At 35.5% G+C, this 18,217-nt stretch overlaps 1 protein-coding gene across 9 annotated transcripts in view; it reads right to left on the bottom strand.

Moving 5' to 3' along the window:
- Positions 1–18,217, bottom strand: part of LOC135160469 (G-protein coupled receptor Mth2-like) — a 56,106-nt gene that overhangs the window by 6,924 nt on the left and 30,965 nt on the right. For all 9 annotated transcript variants that reach the window (XM_064117031.1, XM_064117032.1, XM_064117033.1 and 6 more), the window contains exons 4-5: positions 6,106–6,290; positions 2,448–2,613 (exon numbers count right to left, since the gene is read on the bottom strand). In XM_064117031.1, coding sequence (XP_063973101.1) covers positions 2,448–2,613; positions 6,106–6,290 — 351 coding nt within the window. The remainder of the gene's footprint in view (positions 1–2,447; positions 2,614–6,105; positions 6,291–18,217) is intronic.

The following is an 18,217-nucleotide window of genomic DNA, read 5'->3' as shown; positions in this document are numbered from 1 at the left end:
AGACAATAAATTGTTCCCTTTCGTGACACTTCTTTCATGAAACTGAAATTAATATTATTACTTTAAAAAATATAATAATATTCAGGAGAAATAAATAAATAAATGTACAAAAGCCACTGAGGGGATATTTCATGGAACATACTGAGGCAAAAATGAGCCATTGCAATGAAAATAGGAGAAAAAGTATCTTTTATAATAAAACTCATTACAGCTAATGATTACCACGTACAAAAAAAAGAGATGTTTTAAAAATAGAATATTTTCACATTCCATTTCGTGCCACTTCTCTCATGAAATTGAAATTAATATCATTACTTTAAAAAAATAAAATAATATTCAAGAGGAATAATAAATCAATGTATACAAAAGTCACTAAGGGAATATTTTATGGAAACCACTGATGAGACAAAAATGGGCCATTGCGAAAAAAATTGGGGAAAACGTGATCTTTTATAATAAAATTCATAAGAGGGGTTGCAAAAACACGATATTTTCACATATTTTTAATGTTTTAGTTTTTTCGTTTTCGCAATGAAAAAATATTTTATGTATTGCTTTTACTCGGCACCGAAAATCGAGGAAAATTATGTGAGGTTGTAAAATCTGTGGAACACACACCGAACTGGAGGTGTTTATGACACGAAACGTGGAATGGAAGGGAAATACGTATATGTAGACATAACAGAAAAGCAAACTAGCCGTATGGGAAGTGTCTCGAGAGCTCTCCACGAAACAACGAGGTTCTCAAAATAATTATTAATGGTAATAAATGAGAAATGGGGGAATGTACAACGATTGAGGCATCCTCGTCATGTTCCAGGAATTATTTTGTTAGCAAAACTCCAAAATGTGCATTAAATTCCTGCCCATTGCATTTTAAACATTTCTTTTATTGCAACCCTTAATGATTTATATCTGATGAAATTTTTCATTGTTGAATTCCTCCAGTCTTGCCGGTAATTAGGTTTTGCTTTTATTTATTAATCATTGCGGTTTGGCACTGACGATAAATGAAGAAACAAATATAAGAAATATACAAATATTGCTAACAACAGTAATGGCCGTAGGGTCAGACTGTTAAACTAGTCATATTATCGTCGATTAAGCTTAACTCTATAGTAACAATTTCCCATCCGCGTGTATGATTATTTTTTTTATAAATATCCCTGGTGATTATCACGTATAATACCACAAGTGGTTCAAAATTATCGAATATTTCCCGATAGATTCGTTGCAAACAAATGAAGGAGTCAAGTTTTTCAGGCTAAAAAATCACGAGTGCGAAGCACGAGTGATTTTTCCTGAAAAACTTGACGACTTCATTTGTATGCAGGGAACCTAGAGGGAAATATTCTATAATTTTGAAGCTCGAGTGGTATTCAGGGGATTATTTTTCCTATCCAAATTTCGGCCAAGAGAATTGTGCCATGACATGAAAAGAGGTTTATTTGGTTAAGTGTCGTTTGTTTACCAAAATATTCAAAAAATTATCGCATATAATACCACAAGAGCTCCGAAATTATCGGATATTTCCCGATAGGTTCGTTGCAAACAAATGAACGTGTCAAGTTTTCCAGTTTAAAAATCACGAGCGCGAAGCGCGAGTGATTTTTCTGGAAAACTTGACGAGCTTATTTGTTTGTAGGGAACCTTGAGGGAAATATCAGATAATTTCGAAGTTCGAGTGGTATTCGGGGGATTATTTTTTGCATCCAAATCTTGGCCGATAGAATTGCACCATGAGACATAATTTTCAACGAATTGCCATTAATCTGTCAGATACAATTGAGGGTTACTTCAACATTTGTTTTTTTTTATATATATCAACATGCAAAATTTCCAGTGAAATTTCCAAGAATATCCGCTGAAATACCGTGTTGACTATACAAAATAACGTCGAATGGTGCAATCCTATTGGCCAAGATTTGGATGGGAAAAATAATCGCTGATATTCGAGGTAGGCTATACAAAATATCAACAAATGGTGCAATTCTATTGGCTGAAATTTGGGTGGGAAAAATAATCTTTTACATATCGGTAAAGGAAATTTCAAAGTTGCTTGTAATGAACCCCTCAATATTTCTTAATGAACAGTGCATAGCTGCTAATTTCAATAATTTACTAAATAATTTGTCACCTAATTAATAAAAAAAATGATGTTGTGTTACCTCATGCACATTATGGTTCGGCGAACGTACGGGAACGTATGCGCGAGGCGATTCGTACAGATTCGGCCCAAAGTTTTTGGTCCCACCCAAGCACGCGTTCAGTGGGTGACGAGCGCGCGACGTAAAAACTTTTGACACTGACGCTCTCACGACACAACCTTAAGGTCAATCAAATACTTCGCCAGCGCAGTAGCAATTTGACTTCTCACAAGCAATGAAACTTCTTCCGACTTCGACATTTCTTCGGGACAAATTGAGAGAAAAATAAATTTAACGAACCATTGCTTGTTATCATCGTGCCGACGACTGTCAATCCCCTTGAGCTGCGTTTCCGTGTCCCTTTTATGCTGCAGAATTTTCAACGCCGTCGAGATGAACAGCACGATATTGCAGACGACGGTGACGCCCATGGGGCCGTAAAAATACACCGCCTTTGAAATTTCATCTGTAAAGACACATAAAACTCAGTAACTTCAGCAATCTCAAGGATTCATTCTTCCTGGAATTACGTTTATAGGAAAATTTGAAATCGATTCTGACACCATTAAAAGTCAAATGACTCCTCACGATCCATTCTGCCCCATGAATTACACCTATAAGATATATTGAAGGACAATGGTTTTTGAACGCGGAGGGGAACATTCAATAAAAATGACATACCTTTTTCGTAATGAAGTTGCGAAATTGAGTTAAAGGAAAATTTGCGGAACTGATAGGTCATTCTCATCGAAAATGGCAGAATGTTGCTGGAGTCGTCCGCGAATATTGTTATCTGTTATATTGTCTATATTGTTATCTAATAAAATCACCTAAATTTGTTAAAGGAAATGGATTAAAAAATAATTATATGAAATCCAGTGAATTGAACTTTACTTTCTTTTATTATTAATATGGCAATGGAGGACGTGACGTTTGTACGGTATGTGCTGCTGAAGCAATCTAAAAACCAGTCACTGAAACTAACAAAATATCGTCATCTATTTGTCTCAAGAACTCTCAGTGCCTTCTTCCTACGAAGTCATTGTTTATGTCTATATTAACTCTTTGCCTCTCCCCATGTTGATTCGTTTTTTACCAATAATGTTTATTAAATCTATTCTCAATAATAAGTCATATAATCCACTATTTGTTAATCGATTTCGTAGATTGAATGAACGATATAATTTTTCCGCTCAAATTTTGTTTCGAACAACCACATTATGAAAAAACTAGAGGGAGGAGGAAAAATTGATCGTTCTCTAGTATTTTATTATTTATTTATTCTTTTTATACTATCTTGTTATTTTTTTCAGTCTTTCATCGATTGATTCTCTCGCTAATTGGTCGATACATTAACTATTGACTGAACAATCCATGAAATTAAATTATTTCTCTGGCTGAAAGGCAAATAATATTGAAATCCATTAATCCACATTTCTTGACATTTAATTGATCTAATAATTATTGTTCATTATATTTTTTTCAGAAAATCATTGCCCCACGATAACTTTCATAAATTATCCAAATTCATTGAATGGTGGCTGGTTTTAGTATCTTCGAACGATAATTGTCATTTAATTGATCAAACATGTGAAATTTTTTAACTTTTCGAGAATCGGATTTTGATGGGATTTAGATAGCGTAAAATATGCGTCAAATAAATCTAATAGCCGTGGAAAATATTAGTTATGCTAGAACCTAATGCATTTAAATAACAATCATGAGAACTATATCTACTACGGTAAATTTTTACACTGAATGTTGGAAATCTTGAAATTTTCATTATATATTAATAATCGTTGGCAACAACGACGTAAACATGACTTCTGTAGACGACAAACCTGTGAAATGCGGAGCCAATAAAAGTTCTATTTCAACAACTGGGAGTCTGTTGAATGAAAATATAAACACCGAAATATAATAAGAAATAAAGTCTTTTGAAGCGAATGCTGCGTCGTAGGACAAGAATATCAGTCAAGAAACAAAATGATAAAGGGAATAAATCTCTATTGGTAATTCAAGTATTTTATTAATTTTCAGATCAGTAAAACATTAAATCAAGAAATTATTTATGGGTTCAATGATGAAAATCTCTAAAATTTCCTTCCTTATTACATATGATAAAGTTTCTCGATAATCGACGCAGAAAAATCAGACAAAATTGTTTAAAAGTGTTGAACAATAAAAAAGGTATTCAGCGGTACCAAAAAACGATAATAACAACAGTATTAGCGCCAAAATTCAATTCAATTATTTACCGATGATTTTCATGGAATTGAATCCTTCCACCTGACTATTGCATTGACTTTTTTCCGAGAGGTGAGATGGGGGGAAGCAGAATCGCATGTTCAGCGTAGACCGTGAGAAAATGTTTAATTAGATAAAGGCGTTAACAGTATAAAATAAAAAATTAAATATATATAAACGCGCTAAATAATGAGTTGAAAGAATATTATCAATTTTTAAGTAAAAATGACGAATAAGTTTTCAATTCTATTCGGCGAATCCGGCAGACCATTAATCGAAGGAAATTTCCCATTCCCTACATAGATGACTGAAATTATTGTACAACAAAGAAACGTTCTACACGAAAGGAAATTTCTAAGAAAAATTAAGGTATTAGCACCGGAAATGAGGCGTAAAGTGCTGATCAAAGAAAAAATCCAGTGCTGGTACAGGAAATTTTATTATCTTAAACGTAAATGTTTCCCGAACGTCTGTAAAAATTAGCCAGAAATCACCAGAAATTACCACCAGAAATTGTACCTTGAGAACATTAAATTTGTTCACACCCGAGGAATTACAATATTTTCCAGGACCCGTACTAGAATTTTTATAAAAAATTTCTCGGTGTGGAGTTCAGCAAATATGATTTAAACACAAGTAACGAAACATAAGAAAAACGGCACCAAATTCTTTGAATTATACTTTTGATAATCTTCCGACCCCTAATCACAAGCAATGTAAATTACTCAGAGAGTCTATTGTCAGTGTCAATCGAATTAGAGCAAACTACTACCATCCAGGAGCATCACTACATCGAGTTGGAATTATAAATGACTCGGGCTGCTCATGTGGAGCAGAAACCCAAGATTTTATAATTTGCAAATGGAATAGAATTTACGTATATAGAAATAATTTATCACTATTTAAAGGAATGTAAGTTAAGAATTTAGTACATGGAAATAAATTTTTAGTAGTTCATAAAATACTACACAATAAAAATTGATATGGAACGTCGCACTACAAAACCGTAAATCATTAATTTAAAAATTTCATATCTAACGTGGTAAATTTTAAAAGTGCTACTGTTTAAATTTGGGAAAATGCGATTGTTGTTGTTACGATTCAATATCGTATTTTTCATTTTCGCTCGTAGTGCAAACAGAGACAGAAACCACTTAAAAATCGATAAATACAAATACTTTCAACAATGCTACCATGTAACACAACAAAATCATCTTTGAATAAGTGCAAATTTATTTTCGAACAAAGCGATTTTCGAAAATCAGCTATGCAAAATTAAAGAAATAGTATTTTGCACAAGATGAAGAACCTAATTTTGCTATGGTAATAAGTAGAAAAGCCAATCGACTATTTCAAAACCTCATTAATATTCTGGAACTTATTTGGGTTATTCTTGAAAAATTTTGAAAATTTTAAAAGGACAGACAAAGTTAAAATTTACTATGGCAAAAAAAACACATGAAAAAATTACACAATAAAATAAAGAGGAAACAATTTTAGGTCGTTATTAAATTCCAGCGTGGTCCACCTCTACAAGGCTAATATAGCAGTTTTTTCTTCAATTTGCGTTCCATGTACTCGATAGACAGTGTCAATAAATCTTGTCTACAGATTTCAACACTTTAAATAATAGTAAAAAAAAAATTTCAATTATTTCCTGAATTTTCTTGACGTTTTTGTTCACACCTTTATTTATTCATTTATTTTTTACCTGGAAACCAACATCTTGTCTCCCCAAATCTCGGCTTAATGAAGCTATCAGGAATACTTGGAACAAAATCCATGATAAGACACACCCCAGTGATGAGTGATGCAGATCCCCAGGCATACAACGAGTAGATGATGAATTTTTTTCTCTCCCGTTGCTTCACACTCCCCTGAAGTGCACGAAAGCCCCTGTAACAAATGGTTCTGGAATTATATTCACGGAAAAGTGGTCTCTGGGAATAACAAACAACTGACAGTGATAAAATAATAATAGAGCTAAAGATAGAGCTTTCACACTAGGGGTTGGGGTGGGGATGCAGGTGACTAGCTTTGGATGCATTAATTTGAATACCTAATTACCCACCCACTCACCCGTTTAGCTCAACCACGTGTCCGGATTTTCGGCTTGTAAACAAAATTTTTTTCATCATTCTTTCGAGTCTCATGAAATGTTAAACTTATGTATTTTCTTTTCAATTTTCCGATTAATTAAAATATAACGAAAAATGGTTTTTATCGTCAGGGACTCAAATCAAATGAGTTCTTGATGAGTAATTTTTTCAATACAAGAGACTGATTTTATCAGTCGGTAAATGGTATGGAAATAGTTTTTCATTTTTTGAACTCTTGACAAATGTTATTTTAATTTTTATCTGTATACTAATTGCTATTCAACAAAACACGCACACATAAATTAACTTAACTACGTAAGGTAATTGCTACGTAAGGTAATGCGTAAGACTTTTTCCTCATTGGTCAGTGCGTTCAAAGCGGGAAATTAAAAAAAACGCGCGCATTCGGTCTCTTGCTTTGCAAATAGATTTTCTCTAAAAAGTTTCATTATATTCGTAGATTTGTGAGCCTTTCTTTCGATATATTTTATATGATATTTGGATCTCATTTTACAGTCAAATATTAACCCTAGAAACCCACAAAATTCGACCGATTCAATCAGGAAGCTATTGATCCTTATACTTGTTTGGCCAGATTCAATTTTCTTATTATTGAAATGTCAAAATTGTATCTTTGGTGAGTTAATATTCAACCCAAGTCCCCAGAGATTGTCATTCAGGATCATTACAGCTGTTTCCAGTGGGAGTTTGCATTTATCAACGTCTTAACCAGTACAAAATGAATGCGGTTCAGTGTAGAATCCACCGTCCTATGCATAATAGAGATTGATAGGACCAATTAGCTGAAAACGCCGTAAAAATTGAGAAATTAAGGATTTTGAGGCGCGTCCCGTTTGAGTAAGTAGAGGATAAGCAATGGTACAAACTCTTGAATGAAAATTATTTTAGAGTCTTCTTAAACCTTTGAATCAATAAATATTGGTCCGGCTAGCGATCGGCGAAAAAGTCAGGCCCAGCCCGCTTGACCGGCCAAGGTCTCAACGTTACCATTCCCTAGCTCCGTCAGCCAAGGGCCGAACACGGAAGTCTGTCTTCCCCTACGATCCGCCAACGTTGGGTAACCTTGAACGAAGCCATTGTAAATACTACCTGACTCAAGCGATACACTGATTTTTGGGAGGTTTTTCTACCCTCATAACCCTATTTGTTGGTCACTCGAGCACAAATTCAGCTAGGCGAACAAAGATTTGAATTTTAAAAATAATAGACAGAAACCAGCGGCAGTAATGGTTGGGCGAGTGAGGTTTTGCTCCGGCGGACATCCACGTTAAGCAACGTTTCGTTGGGTTAGCACTTGGATGCAAAGCGGATTGACTGAAGTAGAGGCTCAGTTCCGGGAGTTTGAGTGACGCCAGCGGTATCGTAGTACCTCACCCCAGAAGAGGCAGGGCGCCACACGCAATGCTGGGGTGTCTGTCCGTCAGCCGACTCAACAATTTCTCAGTTACTCAGTAACAGTTCCACTGTCAGAGAAACTATTTAAAAATGGAAGTGTAGTCCTCTGCATCCTCGAAATGTTTTTTTTTTCGTTGAAATTAGGTAACATTAGGACGAGCAGAAAAGAAGATATGAGGATGTTTCATTTAAAATTAAGGAGATTGGGAAAGCATCTGTTGGATTTTTCATGAAATAAATAGAGAACAAAAATCAATCTTATTCTCTTCTGATGTATGATGTTTAGGTTTGATTTTAAGTATGTAGACAAAGTGGAATGAATAGGACTCTTTGAGAGCATGTGACTAGGAGGTTCAGGGTGTCCTTTCTCGTTGTAGATCTAGTTAGTTCCTCTAAGGAATCGGTACAGAGTGGATGTGTCTTCCGAACCTAATTATTTAAGTTACATAATAAAAAAAGAAAATAATTTAAATTACTTACAGAATTATTATTTCTAATAACCCATTTCCAATAGCATCATTCCAAACCCCACTACCGGCTTCCGGTCTACCATTTTTTTTTTAACTTTTTGACAAACAATCGAAAGGTTTCTTGATTTGCGGTTTTAAAGAAACTGGAAATGAGAATTCTGTGTAGTAAGATAGGGATTAAGAATTATTTGCAATTAAAAACGGGAAGACCCCCAGAACTGAGCCTCTACAGCAGTCAATTTTCTTTGAGACACCCAGTGTAGCCTACTAGTCAGTATAACAAAAGGGTACACTAGGATCCTGCACGATTGGTCGATTGTTGGATCGGGGTCTACCATGATTTCTCTTAGTCTCCATACAGATGCGGTGCATTTGGGTAAAAATTCGGTCATGGCAATGTAAAGCCCCGAAAGGGTCTACATGTAGAAATAAAAACTTAAAATCAAAAAATAATCAACAGAAACCATTTGAATTACCACATTTACGATGCACATTACTAATGGAAATTCAATACTCATTACTAACACGTACGACCACAGGTAATACAATTCCAACATCACCCGGGGACAATAATACCTAGAAAATCATTTCCAAGTCACGTAGACGAGTTGTGTGCTATTTCGTCGATTCCCTCATACCATTATTCCACCAAAACAAACCATTCCAGTCACTCATAAATAACTCATTGTTTATCCGTCAAACACCAGTGCGTCAAGCGCATTCCATCGACTTTTCAAATTTCCCTGGAATAATTTTCACCGTTGAATGTGCGAGTTATCAAATTTTCATGAATGGTCATATGCAAATTCTGAAACTAAATACTAGTACAGAATGATTTAAGTTGAGGAAACCAAACGAAATATTCATTTTAGTTTAAAAATAGAATAATGAGTTTGGGAGAGGGGGTCGGGGGGGGGGAATGTTGTCATGGAATGAAGTGGAAAATTTCCATTGGAAAAGAAAACAAATCGTGTTGCCCCGTTAGTTGTTGAGGAAACGCAGAAAAATTTCTCTTCTTCTATCCCGTAATTTTATTTCAGGTTTATCAGAAACTACTGAGCAAAATGTTATTTTTTTAATTGCATTGTAAGGTTTCTCATCTATTACTCGGGATTAATTTAGACTCGCGCAATCTCAGCCCTTGGTCAACCGAATATTTCAAAAGTTATTTTAAACTTGCAGGTTTGCCCTGTTGTTCCATCAAATTTACGGAATTTCACTGGAAAATTCTTGCGATGAATAATTGGATACAATTGCAGTATTAATTCGCCCGATTTCTCGTGCAATATTGGTGAATGATGAGAGGTCAGATATAAATTAAATTGTCCGCTGGGGGGTAATTGGAGATGAGTTTTGTGGGCGTGAGGATCGAGTTACCCGGGGAATCCCCGGGACGGTCTCCCGGCTGTTGCAGGCCAATTGTGAGGTGACATGAAAGACTCGGCGGCCTTGAGATCAAAACATTGAGGAAAAGCTAAATTTCGATTTCGGTATAATTATTACGGGAGGGGCGGGGGCAGAAGGATAAATGGGAAAATCAAATTATTTCGTTTCGTACCAAATCAGGACTATTTTGAAAATATTATTTGAAGGATACGTCAGAGAAATGTTAAAGTTTCATCGGGCTTGGGAACCCAATTGGCTTTGGAACAGTACGATGTATATCAAAATATAGGAAGAAATTATACGATGTATTATATATAATAATATGTGACAAAATTACACAGATCACTCGAAAATAGGTCACATTATTTCGATGACGTGCTGTGGCATGGTTCAAGATACCATCGGGAGCGTTCAAAATTAATAACTAATTTAATGAAAATCAAGTGCTCGAAACTGTGGACTACGAGAAAATTTGCTGATGTCGCTGATCACAGGTACATCGAAGAGATATGTAAATATTTAAAAGCTTGTAATTAAAAAAATTTTAAATACTGAATATTTTAAACTAAAAGTATTTACGTCATATGGAAATGAGAATACTATAAATAATGCATCTATGCGCTTCTCGCAGTTTAGACAACTAAAAAAAATAACACGGAATATTTCCCCTGTTGGAATTTCGATTAATGGAGACGACACATTTGATCTAATTGGAGGGAAGTGGATGGGTATTATTTCGGGTATTTTTCGGATATTCCCCTGGTAGTAGATACGTAATGAATTGGTTGCCCTGAACCAATCAATCGCCGTGGAATCTAAAAAATTCCATGCAATATGAAGTTTTGAGGTGGAATAATTAGATGTGGAAATTTTTCGATGTATTTTTTTGTGTACTCTGTCTCATGATACAATTCTTTTGGCTGTAATTTGAATGGGAAAAATAACCCCACGATTACAAATCGAACTTCAAAAGTTATTCCGTCGCGGGATATTTTTTCACGAGAATTTTTTCAATAATATTATTTTTTTCCCAGTATTACACAAATATTGGAATAAGATTCAGATGTAGCGATAATAAACCATATTAACGCTAATTCTGAAATTTACTGTTTATTGGCTGTTATTAGTGGGAATTTCCCAAGTTTATTAAACACTTTTAATATATTAGTTACCCAAAATCCCGCCGTTTATTTGGGTCATTTACGTGTTTAGTAGGGTCGCTCATGGATCGCACACCCTACGGCCCGAATAAGGCCCGACTATCCACCCTCATTTATTATGGCCATGTTTCCCCCACTCCATTCATCATTTTAGGTGCAAATGCACATTTGATTTTTAGTTCAAGTTTAGTCTCCAACGTTGTAACAACGCGGAACGAATCGGTGTCTATTTCAGCCTTAATCGAAGCGCTGCAAATAGTCCCATTATTAAGTTCAATAATTCAAGTTCCTCCGATTTAATTTTAATCCTTTTTGTAAAGTTATAAAAAATTGTGAAAGTGTTATGTGTTTTCCAAATAAAAACATCACGTGTGACAAAATACAACCTAGTGCTTATTTTATTCACAGCGTGATCCAACCGTTTGATTCTTCATCCAAAACAAACAAAATTAATCAAGTAATTCACGATAAGTTCATGGAATACAAACGAAATCGTCAAATTTTTCAGGAAACAGTTCTTAACCTGAAAAACTTGAGTCGTCCATTCCAACTTACGTGAATTATCTCATTTGGAGCTTTCGTGGTATTAGTTGCGAGAATTTTGCAAATATATGACATTTTGCTGATCGATTTCCCTCAAACAAACAAATAAGAATTTCCCTCGGAAATTTATCAGCAGAACGTTAGTACATTAGTACAGTTATTAGTAGAATTTAATGGCAGACATTCTACTAATAAATTTTCCTCGAAAATTCCATCTGGCATGTATTAGTAGAGCATTAGTAAAATTACTTAGTAAAACATTAGTAGATTAACTAGTCAAATTTATTAGTATACATTCTACTACTGAATTTCCTTTGGAAATTTATTAGTTGAATGTTATGTGTTTACACATATCATTACAACATAACATTACAATTTTACTGAAAAAATCGATAGAATGGATGAAATTTCCCTAGAAAATTCATTACTACAAAGTCACGTGTTACTTCCCCTCTCAATTCATTGCACATTGAACCTTTCGTGTGTCAGATAAATAGAGTGGAGTCTTCGAGATTGATTCGGCTTCGCCAAATTCCTCGACTCTTTAATTCAGAAGAAGAAGATTGAATTTATCGTTCAAAGAAATGAGAACAGTCCTATCATATGTAAATTCCAATGAGGATTAATGAACGTCAACTTCTCTCAGGTAAATCTTCTGCAAATTGCTAAAGTCGGGATCATTGCCAATCCCTGTTAAAGTTCAGTGGAAATGGAGAATTTAGGGTTACGAGTTGGGTGTACGCGATAAACATGAATTTTAGATGAGGTCACCGGCGACGCTCTCACAAATTTATTTGACCTTTTATTGACCCCACGATTTAACCCTTACGGCTCCATTCAATTTTATTCGGTTGGATCATTAAAATTTATCGAGTCGTTTAGAATTAGTCGCAGTCCCGAGGTCGCTTTTTTCAATAAATGAACATAAAATACGAATCCTCATCACCATAGAAATATCTGGAACCATTTCCTGATAAAATACTACTACGATACGAGAATTTGGAAAAATCAGAATCCTCGACTTTATTCATAAAGTGCAACAGGTCGAAGGTCATTCATTGTCGGATTATAAAAACAATCTTTTTGGTTATGGTTTTCGAAAAGTTTGCGGAACCGTTGCAGGATCTTCTGGGTCTTAGAAAAGCCTAGACCTGCCAGGAAGCCAGAAGACCAGCTAATCAATTAAAAACATGTGATTGGCTGAACAACCCTCCTCCCCTTTCACCAGCACCTCAAGGGAAGCTATACAGGGTCATTTATATGATCCTGCTGGGACTGCACCGGCATGTTTTGGGGGTGATTTGGAACTGAAAAGTCCTTTTCCACTTTTCGCTCAGACGCACCCCTATCGAGATATGGGGGTGAAAAGAACGGCCAATGGGGCGCGAGCATTGCACGGCTCTACGTCCGTGTGCGTGCTTCCCCTTCTCCACGGACGGACGTTCCATTCCGTGCCAATTTTAAGACAATCCTTTCGGGGGGGGGGGGGGTGATTAGATTATTGTCAAAACGTCTTTTTTGGTGGAAAAATCCCGAAAATCATGGGCATCCCCCTTGGCATTCCGCAGCTAATTGTTTAATTGTTTAAATTAAATTTACAACAAGAAAGGTCTCTTGACAAAGTCCTGTAAAAGAGCCTCTTATCAAGAACAGCTTGAGCACAGCAACACAGCTATGAAACTGCCCCTCAATGGTCAAACTCCCAAATCCACAAGAGATATGTTGTTATTAGTGCAAGAACATGTGATAGAATTGAGGACTCAGCGAACTATTATTTGGAACAGTTTGGTTTCCATAATGACCTTCAAATATATTATATTGACATCCCAATCCTCCTTAATGAAACACCCAAAATTCGACATATTTTCAAGATCTTTTCCGAAGATTGAGACTCGTGGGGTAAAGCGCCATATTGAATGCGTGGCCGCCATGAAATTCTGGGCATACGGACGAAATACACGAAGCACAATCATATTGTAAAATGCATTTGTGACAGCCAGAAGGAGCTCAGTTGTTCCAATTGGAAGTTCTCAACACCTACTTCGTTTTCTTGCCCTTTGGGTTCTATACATCTATTGAAGAATAGAAATAAAGATACTGTGTCCGCTAGGGGGCACATCGAAGGTGATGTAGAAGGGAAATTTAAAAGGCGTTAAAGAACTGTAGGAGAATTTAATTTTTGTCGCGCGGGGAACAAAGATGCAATTCCTTTCCGCCTTCAACAAGGGAAATTTTAATTAATATCAGCGTCATCCCGGTCGTTTGCGGTCGACACGTGTTGATATTCCGTTTATCGTATTAGATTCAATATTCCGGTTTTAAAATATATTTTTCATGAGCAGTTTGATAGGAGAAAGACTTATAAATATTGGGTATAACATAAAAAAATCGAAGAAAATTATAATTAGAAAGAAAAAATTCCGCCGTATTAGCTATTAATTTTTCATTTTGCAGTAAATGACTTGTTTTATAATTTCCCTGTTAATTGCTGTATGTACTGACGAAAATTAAGATCATTATAGTCCAGTTTTTCCTCAAAACCCACCCAAATTTCTGGAATTCTCTGAAAGTACGGGCGGACGCTATGATAAACGCTTGATAATTAGGGCACCAGATAGTTCGATTGATTTGTTGATTACATTATCAATTTACATCATCAATTTAATTCCGCCATCGGAATATTATCACTTGATATTTTCAAACCAATTTAAAACGCTAAATTTAACATGATAGCCCGACTTTAACTACACCCCTTTTGACAGAATTTAAAGCTTACAGTCATTCACATAATATTCTATGAATCCAACTGTGTGGCAGACTTGGTAACTGCATGAGAAATATGATTGAATTTGTTTTATAAGATATTATTGGAAATAGGTTATTTGAAATAATAATTCTGGAAATAATTGAAACTATTTCTCTACTTAATTATGTAACTCAAATAATTGTACTTGGAAGACACATTCGCTTTGTACCAATTCCTTAGAGGAACTAACTAGATTCACAGAGGGAAACAACACCCTGGACCGTCTAGTCACATGATCTCAAAGACTCCTATTCATTCCGCTTTGTCTACATACTTAGAATCAAACCTAAACATCATACCTCACACTTCTCAGAATTCCAGTCCATAAAAATGTTTTTCATTTCAAACCGTAAACACTCAGAAGAAAATGAGATTGATTTTTGCTTTCTATTTATTTATTTCATGAAAAATCCAACAGATATCGAGTCTACTTGGTATGTGTGGACGACGATTAATCCTCTGTCGATAGCTGTGTTCAGTCCATGTCAGTATTTTATTTTTTTTTTTATTTGACATGTTTAGAATAGTTTTAATAAACAGCACCAGAGAAGGTACAGAAAAGAATAAATAAACGAGGGTTTTTGGTCACTAAGAGTCAGTTGCTCTGGAGACATTATAGGGGAATGATACACCTTCGGCGTATGATAAATAAAGTTTTCATATTATTTAGATAATCCCTGTCCATAATCCAATATAAGGTTTCAGGACCATCTAGATCCTTCATCATACGCTCCACAAACAGAACAATTGATTTATTCCAAACGAAATTCGTTAACTATTAACCGATGATAGAATTAAATATGAACAAATGAATATTCGTTGATAGTTACCGGATGACACTTGAATGGCGAATTTTAAGTTAAACAAGGTTTATCGTATTTGCATTCGTTAACTATCAAGGAACCACCCTCGGTGGTCGAAGTGTCTAACCGCTAGCTTAGTGTGCGCAAGGTTGTGAGTTCAAATCCCAGCGGATGCTAATTTTTCAGAAGCTGAGCCTCCCCTGGATTCCCGTAATAAATTAAAAACACAGAAGTTATGTTTAAATAAAAACTGATATTTATTAGGAAATTCACTCAACGTGTGAATATTGTGACAACAGATTTATGTCTTCGAAGAGATTTCGGATCTTAGCGTGGACTCAGTGCTCTCGGTGAAATTCGGGATCTAACTGATTAACAAGAATAATGTCAAAGTACTCAGTTCCTTACCTGAGGACACAAGGAGAAAATGGAGGGGCTGGAGGGAAGCATGACTATTTTTTGAGTACACAGATGCTAGCCTTTAGTAAATGGGAAATGTGGAAAATTCGTAGTGGCGCCAGGGTTTATGTTGGGATTAAGAGTTGGGCCAGACGTAGTTGGGCGAAACCCTGAGCAATAATTGGGAATCTCCTAGGAAGGGTGAATGGGAAACAGAAATATTAATGTAAAATATAAAGTGAAATATAGGGGTATACAACACTCCGATGAGCGGTTGAGTGTCGGTAGGACAGTCGCCTGTGCCGGTATAGATTTTTCCTGTGGTTTCTCATACCAACGTGTCTATGTTATATGAGAGTGGGAATGCGGTGCAGTGTAGAATCCACAGTCGTATGCGTAGGGTATGTTACAGCTAATTAGCCGAGAATAGGACACAAAGGGCAAACGAGTAGTTTTCAAGCCTTTCCACTCGACACACATGATAGCAACTATGTACCCTCTCGTAATCCAACACAAAAAATTGAATAATAATACTAATATCAGGTAGAGATAGGGACCATAGCAACACATGCTGTGTTTTGTTAATGTATTCAATTGATCTCGTGGATTTTCGATCCAGTTTGACCAGTGAGGAGAAGGAAAGCTCTGTGAGACGAAGGTCAATAATCAGTGAACACGTTATTAATGCTTCTAATGTGACATTTATTATTAATAAAGTGACTCGTATATTTGGTGGGTTAACGGGTATTGCCAAAATTGAAAAAACTTAGCTTGACTCTATACCACGGCGTTCTACACCAGACTAGCCCGAGGAACAACCCTCTCGAGAATCGAGAGCTACCCGAAGAGGGAGAGGAGAAAATCAAATTGGCTTCTAGAGCGTTCCATGAGTGTCTCGCCTGCGATTGGCGACTAGATTGACGGCAGACCCGCGACGAACCACTTCAATATGTTTATTAGAGAAATGTGAAAAATAAAAAATATTCTCTATTGCATATTCACGAGAGTAAATGCCTTTAAAAAAATCAAAGAAAGGTAGAAAGGGCTCGAACATAAAAAAACTATTAACAAATGAACGTTTAGTGGAGTCAAGTGGACGCTATCTTACAATCAAAATTCATTCTGTTGTAATGAATAATGCGGTCTATCAGTGCATAATATAAGAACTACTCAAGTCTTGCTTTTGGAACCCGTGATTATGCATTTGTTTATCCAATCATCATTTTTACTGTACAATATTTATCGTCTTCGTATTCTGTGTGAAGGCGTGCAAACCTTTCAAGATCAGGGGCCGAGGGATAAAGGAGAGCTAGAGAGACGTGACAAAATAACCATCCAGTGTCAACTTGGGCGCGACGGGAACGTTTACCAAGACCACACATGAGAATAGAATTCCAACGGGCGATGACAAGGACACGCGGTATTGAATGTATATAATATTACTGTCGTCATTGCCAACCGTACGCCGCTGGCCATAATTAATTTCACAAAACGAAAAAACCATTTGTACGTTTTTGCTTGGTTTCTACAATGATCCATTTGACTAATTGACGTTTTTCAACCTAAAAAATTTTCAGTTGTAATATATAAATGGTAACAAACATGTTCACGAGATCCCCACATTTTCATTATATTTTTCAAACATTTTGTTAGCGGTGCATAAATTTATTCAAGTTCATTGCTCGGTAAAGGTTATAGAATATTTAAGAGTTCAAGAAATCGATTTTTTACTGCTGAAAATATATTTTAATTTTAGAAAACTTTTTGTATATTACTTCAGATATCTCTCAGTTCATATTTTAAGTTGAATTACCAAAAAATTTCCTGCAGTTTCATCTGCTTTAGAATCATTTAAATAAATAATTTATTAATTCATCGATTAGTTCTATTAGTACATTAACATTTAGTTTATGGTCATCCGCTTCTGATATTTTTATTAATTATTCTAATTGAATTGTTCTAATTATTTCGATCCTGTTCAAGGAGACTGGAGGACGATAATGATTAATTGTAACTTGGTTTACATGACTCTGTGCAGTAAACGATTAATTATGCACGCTGGTGCGTACGCTCATGTTGGATGTTAATTTAATTATTGAAAAAATAATACACACGAGAAATAACAAAAGGCGCAAAACATTTTATTGTTCATCGCATGCTTTGTTGGTACCTCGTATTAAAACTGCGAGCCCCGGAGGACTAATGGAGTCTCTGTAATAGAATATTATGCAACAAGTGCTATGAAGATGTTCTAACGAGTGTGAGCGTTAGAAAAAAAGCGACGACCAAGTGAGACTATCTGAACCGTATGTTTCCTTCAAAATTTTCCATCATCACATAAACATCGAATAGTGCGCGCGTCAGCGTGCGTAATGAGTCGTTTACTGCACCGAGTGATGTAAACGAAGTTACAATGAATCATTATCTCCCACCAGTCGCTTTGAGCAGAATCGAAATAGTTAAACTAATTGATAGGAACATCTGGGGGCGAATGATCATAAATATTTTAAAAATCGTGTAAATACTTAAGAGACCGGTGGTTTCAATTATAAATTGATTAACATGAACCGAAGAATGAAATATGAAACAGAGAAAAATAGAATTTTGTCAATTATATTTGTTTTGAACAAACTAATGACCGAAATTTTCATTGGAAAATTCGCTTTAAATTTTTGTCAGAAGAATATTTAATTGGCAAAATTATATTTTCCTCGTCATGCACGTAGTAGATGTGATAATGA

Source organism: Diachasmimorpha longicaudata, chromosome 3, assembly GCF_034640455.1.
Source record: "Diachasmimorpha longicaudata isolate KC_UGA_2023 chromosome 3, iyDiaLong2, whole genome shotgun sequence".
Taxonomy (NCBI): Eukaryota; Metazoa; Arthropoda; class Insecta; order Hymenoptera; family Braconidae; genus Diachasmimorpha; species Diachasmimorpha longicaudata.
Note: the sequence above shows the minus strand (reverse complement) of the source record. Positions and strands in the feature narration are given on the sequence as shown.